The sequence below is a fragment of the Myxine glutinosa genome, chromosome 3 (assembly GCF_964187855.1).
Source record: "Myxine glutinosa chromosome 3, kmMyxGlut1.1, whole genome shotgun sequence".
NCBI lineage: Eukaryota > Metazoa > Chordata > Myxini > Myxiniformes > Myxinidae > Myxine > Myxine glutinosa.
Genome location: NC_136263.1, coordinates 150,511,494 through 150,525,769, shown reverse-complemented (window position 1 = coordinate 150,525,769; position 14,276 = coordinate 150,511,494). Strand labels below are relative to the sequence as shown.

Below are 14,276 nucleotides of genomic sequence, written 5' to 3'. Positions count from 1 at the left end.
ACCACAGAATCTTGTTTCTCACAGTCTGAGAGTCCTTTAGGTGATTTTTTGCAAACTCCAAGTGGGCTTTCATGTGTCTTTCACTGAGGAGAGGCTATATATATATATTGTTTTTTGTGCCTTTGATGTATTGTAAACTTTCACAGGACTTTTATTTGCATAAATGAAAGCTAGTGTCGCATACTATATCAGTAAGAAGGAAATACATGAAGAAAAATAGCAAACTCATAAACCTAATGAATGCTTTTGTTCATAAGCTAAACATGTGTAATTACTATGACGTGCCTGTTATTGCCTCTGTTAGGGAGTTATGGACGAGATTTTACAGTAACAACAGTTTACATGCTGTGTCTCTTTTGAACATCTCCAGTGTGATGTTCTACAACCTTTCCTGTTAGTATGTAGCCTTCTACTGGTTGTCCTGCCGTGTAACCTTTTCACACCTTCCCGGCAGTCCTGGCAATGCACGAGAACGTGCTGAAGTGTCCCACGCCCGGATGCAACGGTCGAGGTCACGTGAACAGCAACAGGAATTCCCACCGCAGGTGAGATTCCAACGAGAGATGCAGGTGAGAGCCAAAGGAGAAGCAGGAGAAAGTGTGCCGACGGGAGCACTACAGCATTTGCATTATTCAGTTCGTTTTGCGTTAATCTCCTGCCACATGTGATAAGGCCTGCGCTCAAGAGGGAGCCTGGAGTGGCAGGGGAACGTTTGTGCAATAAAAGGCAGGATAGCATGCAATCACCAACTTTTCTTTCATTGTTCGCGATCAGGAACTCATTCTACGATTAACTGGTGACGATTCTCCCAAGTGACGAAGGGCCTAGTAAGATGTCCCCCATCCTTAGCAGACCTTTTCCCTAGGCATCCCCTCCTGCACTGGCATGGATTTTATTGAGATAATTAGTTTTTTCAGTGCTCTTCCTGAATGCTGCTGTCGCCGAGAGCCCACTGGTGCTGTGTGCCCTTTGGGTTTGAAATTTACCGACCCTGACCCGTGTGTGCCATGGGGTCACATATATGTTTCCAGAAAGGGTGGACTACACCCACGCAAAGGCAGATGCCCATCATATTAAATAATAATCAAAACAGCTGTATCGTCTTCGGCATATTTACAATGCGGTGAAATCTCAGTGGAAACATTCTGGGAAACAATATAGAAAGGTTTAAATGTATTTACACTGATCCCCCGATTATGAGATTGAAGGCACATTGGGACGTGTAATAAAACAGACAACAAATTAATATCCTGGATTGTTCCCACATGCATTCATCGGCTTGTAATATTTCCCTGAAGAACCTTTACCTATATTTGTTTCATCTGGGTGGAACAATAAGCCGATAGAAAAAAACGATGCAAGAGGCAACAAGCATTGGGAATTTGAAATATGCTCTCCATGTTGGAAGGATAATCCTTCCTGAAACGTGTAACGGGAGCTCAAGAATGATGGTCGTGTCAAACTTAATACCTAGTGCCGTATATTCAATTTTTTTATTGCACATTCCTTGTTATTTGCATCGGCAATAGTCCGAAGGTTACTTATCCTCTTCAGTTACATAACATACTCTTGCAGCACTTCAATCCCACACGCGAAGCACTGAACTGAAGTTTGAACACATCCTGCAGTTGTCCTCCTTCAAAGAACCTGTAACTTAATGGCGACCAAACGAAATTGTCAATTTCCACCTTGAAGCACCTGCTATCAAAGACCCACGTTTAGAGGCCATTTTTTCCCCGCAGAGCAAGGGTTGGCCTTTTTCGGGCACCGTGGTCCCCTTTTTGAAGCAATGTTTTATAGCCGGATGTCCTTCCTGCCGCCAACCCTGTTAGTCGCCTCTTGCCACACACAGGGAATTACTAGTGAACTGGTACTCAATTTGCCGACCTCGGAAGGATGACAGGCTGAGTCAACCCCCCTGGCGTTAATTCAGCGATCGACCGGGATTCGAACCCATGATCCTGGGATCCCAAGCCGGCACCCTAACCGCTAAGCCAACACCAGGAAAAGCACCTGCTATCAAAGGAACTTTACTTTTTCCAAACAAAAGCAATGGTGCTGTATTTGTGGACATTTAAAATTCTGATTGGTTTTAGGTCTAATTGTTACAGTGTGGTATTGCTGCTGAAGTATATCCATGGAGCAGACTGTACGTTGGGGGCATCGCTTTGGCTTTGCACACAATCAACCTCTGCCATGGCTGGGGTGCTTCTTGCCGCACAGCAAACAGCGAGTGTCTCACGTGACAAATCGATTGGATGTGCAGATGTCTTTTGATGTCTCAGCCTAATAGAATTTCTCCTGGCTGCCTGGTACTGACCCGCCACCCTTCCTTTTTCCCTTTTTATCTCCGCATCCCTTGGAAAAATATTCCTTCTACCATCGGGCCTGATATACCCACTCTCCTCCCGCCTCTGTGCACCCTTCCCACTTTCCCCTTCCACCCATTCATCCCATCTTTTTTTTTTCTTGGCTTCCAGCCTGTCTGGCTGCCCGATTGCTGCCGCTGAAAAGCTCGCCAAGTCTCATCATGCCAAACAGCAGGGCGGAGGAACAGGTGGAGGGGAGCCCCTGAAGTCTAGCTCACGAACTGAACGAGGACCAAGGTGAGGAAATGCACATAAACCTTCAATCCTGTTTATGTAAATGTCTGTTTTCCTCTGCTCGTATTACTCAAATTAACGGCCAATAGGCAGGTCCTAAATAAAGGAAATGCCAAGGCAACATTTTCAAGCTGGGCCTTGCATCTCGTTTTGTATGTTGTGTTCCGGCTCAACCCCACTGCTTACATTTCCTTTTGAACATTAATGACCCCACGGTGCCTTTCGAAAAGAGGAGGCCACTGTATGCCATGTTTCCTCATCAAATTGGTCATTTTGGTAAATTTTGGATCTTCCAAATTCATACGCTGATCTACATGGTGGGACTGCACTGCATCAGAAGCATGGCTACTTCTCCCTATCTTCCAAACTCTTGGCAACAATATGGTTGATTATTAAGATTTGTGGAATGCGGCACTCAAAACCAGGCACCAATCAGGCAATTCCATTTGTTTTTTTCAGCATTTACATCCTCACTTCTGTGATACACATCAATTTGGTGGGTGCACCTGGGTGTTAAATGATGAAAATCATGCTTTCTGTCGTTGTATTCCCATAAAATTAAAAAGTAATCGAAATTACGGACAAACTTCCTTGAACCATTTCATCCAACAGCTCACACCATCAATCCAGTGGAAGATATGTCTCAGCACCATCCAATGAAAGACGTCCATACTCATAATTATAGAGAATGATGTTTGCCAGGTAGCCATCAAAGTACTTTTTCCTCCTGATTCCAATAGTATAGGAAGTGCATAAGTGCACTTACCTTTGAGTAGTGCAGTGTACATTCTGAGTTAGAATCCAAACTCACCTATAAGAACCACCTTTAGAGGCCATTTTTCCCCGCAGAGCGGGGTTTGGCCTTTTTCGGGCAATGTGACCCCTTTTTGAAGCCCTTTTTCGGGCACTGTGACCCCTTTTTGAAGCAATGTTTTATGGCCGGATGCCCTTCCTGCCGCCAACCCAGTTCGTCACCTCTTGCGACGCACAGGTATTTACCAGTGAGCTGGTACTCGATTTGCCGACGTCAGAGGCATGAGAGGCTGAGTCAACCCCCCTGGCGTTAATTCATCAATCAACCGGGATTCGAACCCAGGATGCTAGGATCCCAAGCCGGCACCCAAACCGCTAAGCCAACCCAAGGCTTCCAAACTCACCTATAAGCTGTCGGAATAGTGTTTCCAGGCACGGTGTTGCATCACAAAACGTGTTGTCCCTCGGATGGACATTACGCGGGTTGGCCCATCTGTTAGTATTAGCTGGAGGAACATATCGACAAAGAGTAGGCAGAGTACCGTCAGCACCCTGAACAAATTACAAATCCTAGCCTAAACTGCAAATGTGAGGAGGTATGGTTTTCTCAGATATTCCTTGACACTAGGTTATACAATCTTTAGGATAAGAGCACTTCCAGTGTACGTGTAGCCATTTAATATTTGATTTCTTTGTGACAGTTTAATTTAGCAGTTCATGGAGCAGAATGTACATTGAGGGTATCGCTATGGCTTTGCCTCTGCACGTCCGCAACTACTGCTCTTACGCATGTTGAACTTGTGCATTCTTGTAGTAAAATATGGCAATGCAATGCATTCGAGTCGTTATGATGTCCTATTGAAAGCCATCCTTTAATGGGCATTGTGGGATCACGTTTGCCCTTTTTGCACCATAAAGTGAACTGTGCCGAGCCGTGCTGATTTACCGATGCACGTGCACGGCAGGATATTGTGTTGTTTCCATCATTTAATCTCCCACCTGAGCACCCTCTACTTTCCTTCCCACTCACCTCCCTACTGTTACCTCCGTCACCAAAGGTGGATGGAGGTTATGGTTTCACCCCTGTCTGTCTCTTTGTTACTTGCCGGAAAAATTCCGGCAAGTATGTTGGTTGATTGGTTGGTTTGTCTGTCTGTTTGTCTGTCTGTCTGTCTGTTTGTGCACAGTACTACGTCTACATCATTGCACATAGCATCGCCATACTTTACACACATATTTGCCTTGTCCTGGAATAGACTGTGCCCAATTTTTAACTCTCTAGGCCCACGGTCAAGCTCAAGGTCACCCAAAACGTGAAAACCAATACATAGCACGATATCTCAAAAAGTTGTTGACAGATTCGGACAAAACTTGGTAGATATATTGGGTATGTGAGAAGGAAGAAATGATTCAATTTTGGTCAGGATTCGGACCCGGATTCGGATCTGAGAATTATAAGTGATTCTTCACCATTGAGTGATGGGGCTAAAACCGATACATAGCACGATATCTCATAAAAGTTGTGAACGGATTCGGACAAAACTTACTGGACATGGTGGGTGTTTGACAAGGAGCAACTGATTCAATTTTGGTGAAGATTCGAATCCGGATACGATAAGCTTGAATTTTTAAAAATCTTCAAGTCATTGTTTACCTTTGAGTATACAGATACAGATACAGATACAGATACATACAGATACAGATACAGACAGAAACGATATACAGAATGATATTTCAAAAATTGTGGACGGATTATGACAAAACTATGTGGATGAGGTGGTTAGGCGACAAGAACAAGCCATTTCGATTTTGGGTCAGTTCCCGATCTGGATCCATGGGATACAAAATGTAAACTGTTTAGCCTTGGCGGAGGTTTGCTCTCTACCAAGTGTCCTTCTCGTTAGTTTCTTTATCTCCTGCCGTCCACAACATGATCTGATCCATGCATAGCAGGATTCGGTTTTATACCAGCTCGAGTCCTCATGGGGCGAAGTGTACTGCAGTCAACCTCATATGCTCAACATGTACATGTAATTTGATACTATATGTGGTAACCCTAAATAATTATTTATGATGTGCAGTACCCATTATGAAATTGGTGCTTTATAAAAGACGATCTGACAAGGATTGTAGCTGAACGCCTTTACAGATTGGCATTGGTGTGTGCATAAGGTAACATAGGGGTTAACGTGTTCAGCATTAGATGGCGAGAGGAGACTCAATCATAATCTCGTATTCTAACTGCATAAACAGTTTGTTTCAGGAAACTTGGAAGGTTATGCCACATCTTATTATCAAGGTGTTCTTCTTTAGAAAAGTTTTACTTTGAGACCTCTCTTGAAAAATTCCCCTGACCCTTCAATAACTACTAGTTGCAGGTCATTTGCAGTGATGCTTCTTTGGATGGCACTCGGTCATTGTGTCAGGGTTTCTATCGTTTCAGATCCTCTAATGATAACGTGGAGATGAAGTTGACAGGTTTAAATTTCCACATCATTTTCATGTTACTTTCAATATTCTGTTACGTTGTTGGCATATATCCACCCCTTTCCTTGCCTTGTGAACTCACGCCCAATGTCCAAGCACAGCAGATAATACATTATGACATAATTAGGTATGATATCCGGTGTCAGTTAGCTATCTTTATACCCTAGTAACCTAATGGATTTGGCATTCTCTTGAACTGGTGGCCCGGACCTAATAGGGCCTGTAATTATTCCTCAATTGTTTTTGTTCCATATAATGATTGTTTCCGATGATAAAAGACCAGGGCAGCTTTATTTTGTGTCTCCCTCCAAGCCACTCAGGGTGATTTCCCGGCATGCCATTGCGATGGGGAGTAACACCCTCCCTCGTAAAAGAAACTACTGTGGGAACAATTTACATAATGATAATGGTGGTAATGATGTAAATGAACACAGGAGTGTTGGCCACACCCCGTCCGGATGAAGTGGGTTAAGAAACGAATCCGCACATAGGAATAAATGAATAACACCCCGATTTCCCTTAACCATGGCATGTGTATTGCTGATGATGATAATACGAAAACCTCCACATAGGTTGTTAAAAATTTTTTTTTAAGAAAGCCTGGATGAAGGGGCCGAGACTTAGTATTGTCCCGGGGCCCATTCTGACTCTCAGCAGCCCTGAATGTCGGGCATCCATGAATGCATATTTTTGTATGCAGAGTTGAGTCTCATGGAGGACCTAGAACACAGAACAAGTCAGGACGTAACAGAATGAAAAGAACAGTAAGAAAGGTTGGGTAGAACACAGACAAAAAGCAGCATTGAGGGATATCGTAGAAGAAGAATTGGTGAGGGGGGTGGGGGGTCGGGTGGGGTGGAGAATTACGCACGTGATGAAGAATGAGGGCTAGGAGAGGATCTCGGGGGTGCACAAGATGGATACAGTCGCAAACTCTTAGGAAGGAAAAATTGGAAACTTGGAAAGAGTGCGTTTGGGGAGGATTAATGGGGAAGGGAAAGCTCATGCATGTGGATGGGAGCTGACCTGAGATGTCAGTTGCTCTGGGCAGTGAGGTCGATTGGGTCACACCCGGCATTCTCTCTGTATCACAGGAATACTCTCTGGGTTGCTCCGGTCTACATTTATTGAGCATGGGCCACTGCTTCTTAATGCTCCTGCTTGAAAAGCCTTCACCACTTTCAATCTTCTCATTTCACTTTCTTCGAATGTGGAAGGGGACGTTGATCATCCACCAGGTTTAAATTCAAACTCGATTTCCTGGATTTGCCAGTCCCATAATCCTTGCTTTTCTCACCACTGTCCGCCATGTACATCGCTTCTGAGGAACCATCTCTCAGGACACCACCAATGACTCAATGTCGATAGGCATCCATCATAGGAATAGTCACCGGGTTCTTAGCTCAGTCTCCTTTATCTGTATTCCAAATGGCATTGTCACGTCATCTATCCCTTTAATATACTCTTTTCACAACATCGTGAAATTTTCAAGTTTCACATATTTTTTGAAATTGAAATTTGTGAAAGTGAAATTTTCACATCCAGTGGTCCAGAAGTGCATAGAAATCAAACAAACCCACAAACGGTCTGATAATTCTTACACTTATATGATGTCTATGGTTTTCACGCAATAATTGGGGTTATTTTATCGAGTTGTAATAGCCCTCACACAGAGTGCAGTGCTACATAATACACATTTTCATAGATAATCCACCCCCAGCATCTGAACCCTGGGGGCTTTGAAAACTTTTTATCACTTGAAACCTTCCAAATTCCTGCCACTTTCAGTCAGGTTCGTAAAAGTTTTAAGCCAAAACCTTCCCCAGCCAAACCCTCAAGGTGTGAATAATGTTGGAACAATTAAATGGATAGTAGTCGTAAACTCATACATTGGATCACAACATTGTATTTTGTCCACTCAGTGCTTCCTCCTTTACCCCTAATTTCTCCCAACACCCATTATTTGTCCAACTCCTCTATTTTGCCCTTGGACCCTGCTGTTGGTGTGTTCTCTCTCTCTCTCTCCCCCTCTCTCTCTCCCCCCCTCTCTCTCCCCCTCTCTCTCTCCCCCTCTCTCTCTCCCCCTCTCTCTCTCTCTCCCCCTCTCTCTCTCTCTCCCCCTCCCTCTCTCTCTCCCCCCCCTCTCTCCCCCCCTCTCTCTCTCTCTCTCCATCCCCCTCTCTCTCTCCCCCTCTCTCTCTCCCCGTCTCTCTCCCCCTCCCTCTCTCTCCCTCTCTCTCTCCCCCCCTCTCTCTCCCCCTCTCTCTCCCCCTCTCTCTCTCTCCCCCTCTCTCTCTCCCCCTCTCTCTCTCTCCCCCTCTCTCTCTCTCCCTCTCTCTCTCTATCTCTCCCCCTCTCTCTCTCCCCCCCTCTCTCTCTCTCCCCCCCTCTCTCTCCCCCTCTCTCTCTCCCCCCTTTCTCTCCCCCTCTCTCTCTCCCCCTCTCTCTCTCCCCCCCTCTCTCTCCCCCCCTCTCTCTCTCTCTCCCTCTCTCTCTCCCCCTCTCTCTCTCCCCCTCTCTCTCTCCCCCTCTCCCTCTCCCCCTCTCTCTCTCCCCCTCTCTCTCTCCCCCTCTCTCTCTCCCCCTCTCTCTCTCCCCCTCTCTCCCCCTCCCTCCTGTTATGTTGCATCCTGGTTTATTCAGTGTTATAGCTCTTCCTTGAGCCTTAAATTTGTATCCAAACAAGAATGTCCGCACTGTGGTCACAACCTGCAACAAAATCCGGTAACCAGCCAATTGGCAAATGCACATTTAAAACACTCTTAAAAGATGAACAGCACTTTTGGGAAACATATTTAATGCACTATTAAAATATTAACTAGACACCTCTTATCCATGTCACCCTCCCCACAGTTATATCAGAACAAGCTGATTTAGTCATGGATTGCTTAACACCAATATGGGCCCATTCAAAAATTATGTAACTTTTTATTTTAATTTGTGTAATGTAACACTTGATTACGTAATGTAACATAATATAACATAACACATCATGACTGTGCGTTCTGACGGGCTTGATTAAACCTTACTATTATTTGACATATGATTCGATTTTTCTGGGTCACTCATTGTAAAAAACACTTGACCCAAATAAAGCCAATGGAAATCTGACGCAACAAAACCAGGCAGTGTATAATCAGCAGAGGCCTACAGGCCTAATATGTTAGGCCCATCAGAAAACCAAGATCGTGGCCATAACATTTAGTCTCGGTGCTATGGTGGGTGGAGTCAAGCGATGCATGTGGGTGTGGTCCGGCAGCTCTCCGAACAATTGGTGCATATTTCAAAAGTCCACTCCCAACAACAATAACACCACCACCAACAACAACAACAATGCGAGGTTCTTGTAGACATGTGACATATCGCAGGTAAAAACAAATTTGTGGAAGGAAACATTTCAAGAATAGCAAGTACTAGTCCACCCACCAAAATGCCAGGAATTTTGCAGTGAACTGAATATCAATTGAAAAGCCTTCATTTTGAAAATTAACAAGAATGGTGGGTGTACTGTGGTGATGAATTGTGCAGAGATTTTGTGCAATTGATGTCTCAACCCTGCCAAATTAAATTTCTCATAAGATATGTTGAAATTTTCACTCGGCCTGTCATCCTTCCGAGGTCGGTAAATTGAGTACCAGTTCACTGGTAATTCCCTGTGTGTCGCAAGGGGCGACTAACAGGGTTGGCGGCAGGAAGGGCATCCGGCGATAAAACATTGCTTCAAGAAGGGGACCTGCCCAAAAAAGGCCAACCCCTGCTCTGCGGGGAAAAATGGCCTCCAAAGGTGTTATATCTGTTGAAATTCTCGACAACGTTACTATATATCAGATCTTATGAGAAATTGCATGACGTTTTTCTAAGAGAACGAAAGTTATGTGATTTCATGAGCCGTGAATCAGATTTTTTGTTGCATCTATGGTAATGTGTAAAAATTGCAAATAATTGCCCTTTTGTCACAACTGTCCAGACTGATATTTGAAACGTTCCTGAGTGGGGCCTTCTTAACAGCTGCTCCTTGATTGTAGTAAAATATCGAATACATATGACATTGTTTACTTAAGCTTAATTGCAGATCAAGTACGCTAGACAGTGCTACCATTGAATCTTGATGACAATGGTCGCTTTCAAGATGGCAATGTACGTATTCACTATTCAAAATGTTTGCATCAGTAGTTTAAGGAGCATGATAGTGATGTTTTGATGCAGAGGTTAAGGTTTGTAAAAGAGCCGGAACACAGTGGGTGGATGGTCATTGGACCAACAGTAGGGTAGAGAGCAACGCATGGACAAGGCATAAACATGATAGGTATTAGGAGAGAAAGTTGCAGGTCGGCAATTACAACAAAATCACTGCAAATTAAGCGACATTGTTAGATATGGAGGACAAATGAAGATGGCAATGGGTCACCACCCAAAAAGACGAAAGTAAAATCATGACTACCTGGTCGCAGTCAGAGAGATAATTCCATTGGAAAAGGAAAAAAGACAAAAAACTGGAGGTGGGTGGAAAACTAGGAACTGGGGAGGGAAAGAGGAAATGGGTTATTACGAGTAGATTAGTGGATGCAACCTGGACAGACTGGGTGGCAATGGTTTTGTAAAGGAAAGTTGTAAGGCATTAGAGAACTGTGAGTCTATTAACCTGAGTGTGGTAAGAGACAAGCATGACCTGTATTTCAACCGATTTCTGACAGTATAGTAAGGGCATTTTATGAGATATTTCACAAATCTGTTAACTAAATTGTTACCAAAAAATTTCTTCACCAATATGTTTGTAAAGGTGTGTAATAACATGTGTTAAAATGTTGAAGTTCAACTCCCGTGGGAAACCCAGAAAAAAAGCTGTTGAATTCGGGTACCGAAAAATTATTTTCGAGAATTTTTATTTTTTTAAATCGGCCCTTAAGTAACTTATGAGGGTCAAATAAGGGTTTTTCATGATTCTGAGTTGATTGTTAACATTTATATTTTCACTTTTACATTTACACACAAAGTAGCTTTTATTTCACATACATATATAATACTCAAGAGTTATTTCTCATTCACAATGTCAGAAGTTTCAACAGTCATTGTCTATGTCTCTTCATCCAGCCATTCCAGTTGGAGTGTGGGAACTCAGGATCGTTGGCTTTGATCACCCACCCCGCTGCCCAGAGTGTGTCACCTGGAGTGAGGAGTGGCTGATCATGAGCCAGGGAGGAGGAAAGCTCAGCGAGGGGGAGAAACATGATCGCGTTCGTTCCTATCTGTTTCCTGTTCGTAAATGGAATAATCTTTACTTCAGTTCCTCTCAGGATCTTAGCTTTGTCGAGTGCCTTCAACTTCACCCGGGGGAAAGCTGCTGGTGTCTGTGGATCTGGCAAAGGTGGTGCCGGAGAGGTGACTTCGATCCAACCCATTGAGTGAAAGGGAGTGTTTCCATGAATAGAGACAATGTTTAAATCTATATTGTCTCCAACAAACTGAGTGACTGCATTGTTTGTTTCCCCAACCTCCATAAAGACCACCTGATCATTCCTTGACAATTCACTTTCACTGGCTGGCACTTTGGCTGTCATCACTGATTGATCCTCAAGCGCAGCATCAACCGCAACCTCATCATTGATCTGTTCATCGGTTTCCTCCACAATGGTGTCAAGAGTGCCAGAAGTATCTGGAACATCATCTCCACTCCTACTATTAAGGAAGCAGTATTTGTAGTTTTGTGTCTCCGTGTAAGACTCAGTGTATCCCAGCCGGTGGAACTTGTTGAGCATCCATTTTGACCCAAATCTATGATCAAGTTGTATGGCAAGCCCCATTTGGTGTGGCAATACTCCAGACCGAGGTCGACAGGCCTTAATAAAATTCTGCCCCCAAACGGCAACTCTTTCGTCTGTCTTGACAATCGGTCTCAAGAACATCTGAAGGCTTGCAGGAACAAGTGTCAGCTGACTATCGATGTCAGTCATACTGTGTGTGGTGGGGTATGACTTTGGACCTAAATCAATCAAGGCAATATCATTGGATATGAACTTGAGTGCCGTCTTTATGATCTGAGTCTTCTCATCTCCATGGTCAAGATTAGCATGATGCGCTCGCAGAATATTGTCGGTGCCATCTTTGAGACAGAGTACATCTGCCCTTCTTTCCTGTGTTGTGAAATACAAGGTGTCTTCGTATTTCTCTAGAAGTTTTATCTTTAGCCAATGCTTTGAATAAGAAAGGCTCTTCTCTGGTGACTGATCAAACTCCTGCAGCTTTTCATGGACTTGGTCCATGTTCATTACCCCATGCTCTAATTCGGAGTCTAACCATTCGCAGAATTCAATAAAAACTGCCTCTCGCTCCTCATCAATACTCCTCTGTCCTCTCTTCCTTTTTCCTTCCTCATCAGTCTTGGACAAACTGTCACCTCTCGCAAACATAAGTTTGCATCGCAAATGGTACAGTGTTTCTTCTGCTACCAAGTCGTTGATCCCTTCCAGGCGTCCAGTGACTTCAGTGGCCCCAGTCATCCCCGCGACTCCGTGCTGTCTTCAGCAAGCTTGCCTTCAGTGTATCTGCAGTCAAATTATCTGGCACTCTGTATTTCTTTCTAGCTTGTGCTGGATTATTTTTGTAGAGCTCGGCTGGTTGGTTGCAAAGATGCATACATCCTTATACAGGAGGTCAACTGACTGTGATCTTCTAGAACTGCAGCCAGTTGATGAACTGAACTCACAAGTAGTGCGTCTTCTCTTCAACTTTGATGACTCTTTCTCTGCCTTTGATGCTTGAGCTGACTTCTTGGTGGTTGCAACAAAGTTGTTGTACAGATCATTTTTACACTTCTGGTGGTACCTCAGTTTTCCTTCCTTTTGAGCCTCCTTCATACGTTCCACAACAGTAACATTTTCGACAGTTTCTGCTTGTTTCAATAAAGTTGAGTATCCCTTTGGAGTTGCCTGTATGAGCCTTTCAGCTGGTGTATCCGAGCGTGCACAGATGAAGCAATTGAGCACAGGTGGAGTAACGTCTTCATCCATATTGCTAGACTCCATGTCCTGCAAAGTAGAAAATGAGATATATTTAGAAATTATTTTTCCACAAAGGAGTGTCTGTGGTGAAATATAAATGTTAACAATCAACTCAGAATCATGAAAAACCCTTATTTGACCCCTCATAAGTTACTTAAGGGCCGATTTAAAAAAAATAAAAATTCTCGAAAATAATTTTTCTGTACCCGAATTCAACAGCTTTTTTTATGGGTTTCCCACGGGAGTTGACCTTCAACATTTTAACACATGTTATTACACACCTTTACAAACATATTGGTGAAGAAATTTTTTGGTAACAATTTAGTTAACAGATTTTCATATGTTTCCCTTACTAGTAGTATCATCTCATTGCCTTTCATTCCACTACCTCCAGGATGCAAGATGAAACTGGGCAGCATCATCCAACAGAGGAGATCTGTATTCTATGGCACAGCATTTGAGCACTTGATACATTATTAGGATGTGAGAATGGCCTTGAAAGGACCTCTGCCTGAGCTTGATCACATAAGTAAACAAGAAAGAACAATCAGAGATTGCAGACCCTCGCCAGGATGTGTTTTCAGTTGTTGTTAAGGCTTTTGTGTTAAAACAAATCTGGCGGCCGAACCATGTGACCTTTGACGTCATCTTTTTTTTCTCCACCAATTTATTCCTAGATGATGCTAAAGAAATTTCATCCTGATCGGATGAAGTTTTGTACTTGTTGAATTATGACGTCATAATCGAGGCACCTATGACATCATCATTAACATATGTTATTCCATGTGGAGAGTTCTTTACAATGAGCTATGTCTCAATTTTTTTGATGCAGCGGTTTCGGAGATATAGAGGTGCAAATTTTTCGGTTTTTCCAAGAGGGCGGCCGAACCACGTGACCGATGACGTCATGATTATTTTTCTTTCTCCACCAATTTATCCCTATTTGATGCTCAATAAATTTCATCTTGATCGGACGAAGTTTTGTACTTGTCGAATTATGACGTCATAATGGAGGCACCTATGACATCATCATTAACATATTTTATTCCCCATGGAGAGTTCTTTACAATGAGCCATGTCTCAATTTTTTCTATGTAGCGCTTTCGGAGATATAGAGGCGCAATTGTTTTTGGTTTTTCCAAGATGGCGCCCGTACTACGTGACATATGACGTCATAATTATCATTGCAAAATTATACAGGTGGAGGTGCACCTATGGCAAACATTTCCTGTCAATCGGACCAACGGTTGCAGAGAAAATAATATTTATTCTGTGCGGAAAAACAAATAAACAAACAGACAGACAGACAAACAAATGGACTCAAATGCAATACCTTCTCCTCTGGCGAGGGTAATTAAGGGCATTATCCAAATAATATTAATATGGGATAGAAAATATCTTGCCAGCTTTGATTTTCATGGTCCAAATACATAAA

General features: G+C 43.3%; 1 protein-coding gene across 1 annotated transcript in view; it reads left to right on the top strand.

The window, feature by feature from the left end:
• The window catches only part of MYT1L (myelin transcription factor 1 like), a 226,371-nt gene that overhangs the window by 11,124 nt on the left and 200,971 nt on the right, over window positions 1–14,276 (top strand). Inside the window, exons 3-4 of the mRNA XM_078773623.1 lie at window positions 455–545; window positions 2,481–2,606. Coding sequence (XP_078629749.1) covers window positions 455–545; window positions 2,481–2,606 — 217 coding nt within the window. The remainder of the gene's footprint in view (window positions 1–454; window positions 546–2,480; window positions 2,607–14,276) is intronic.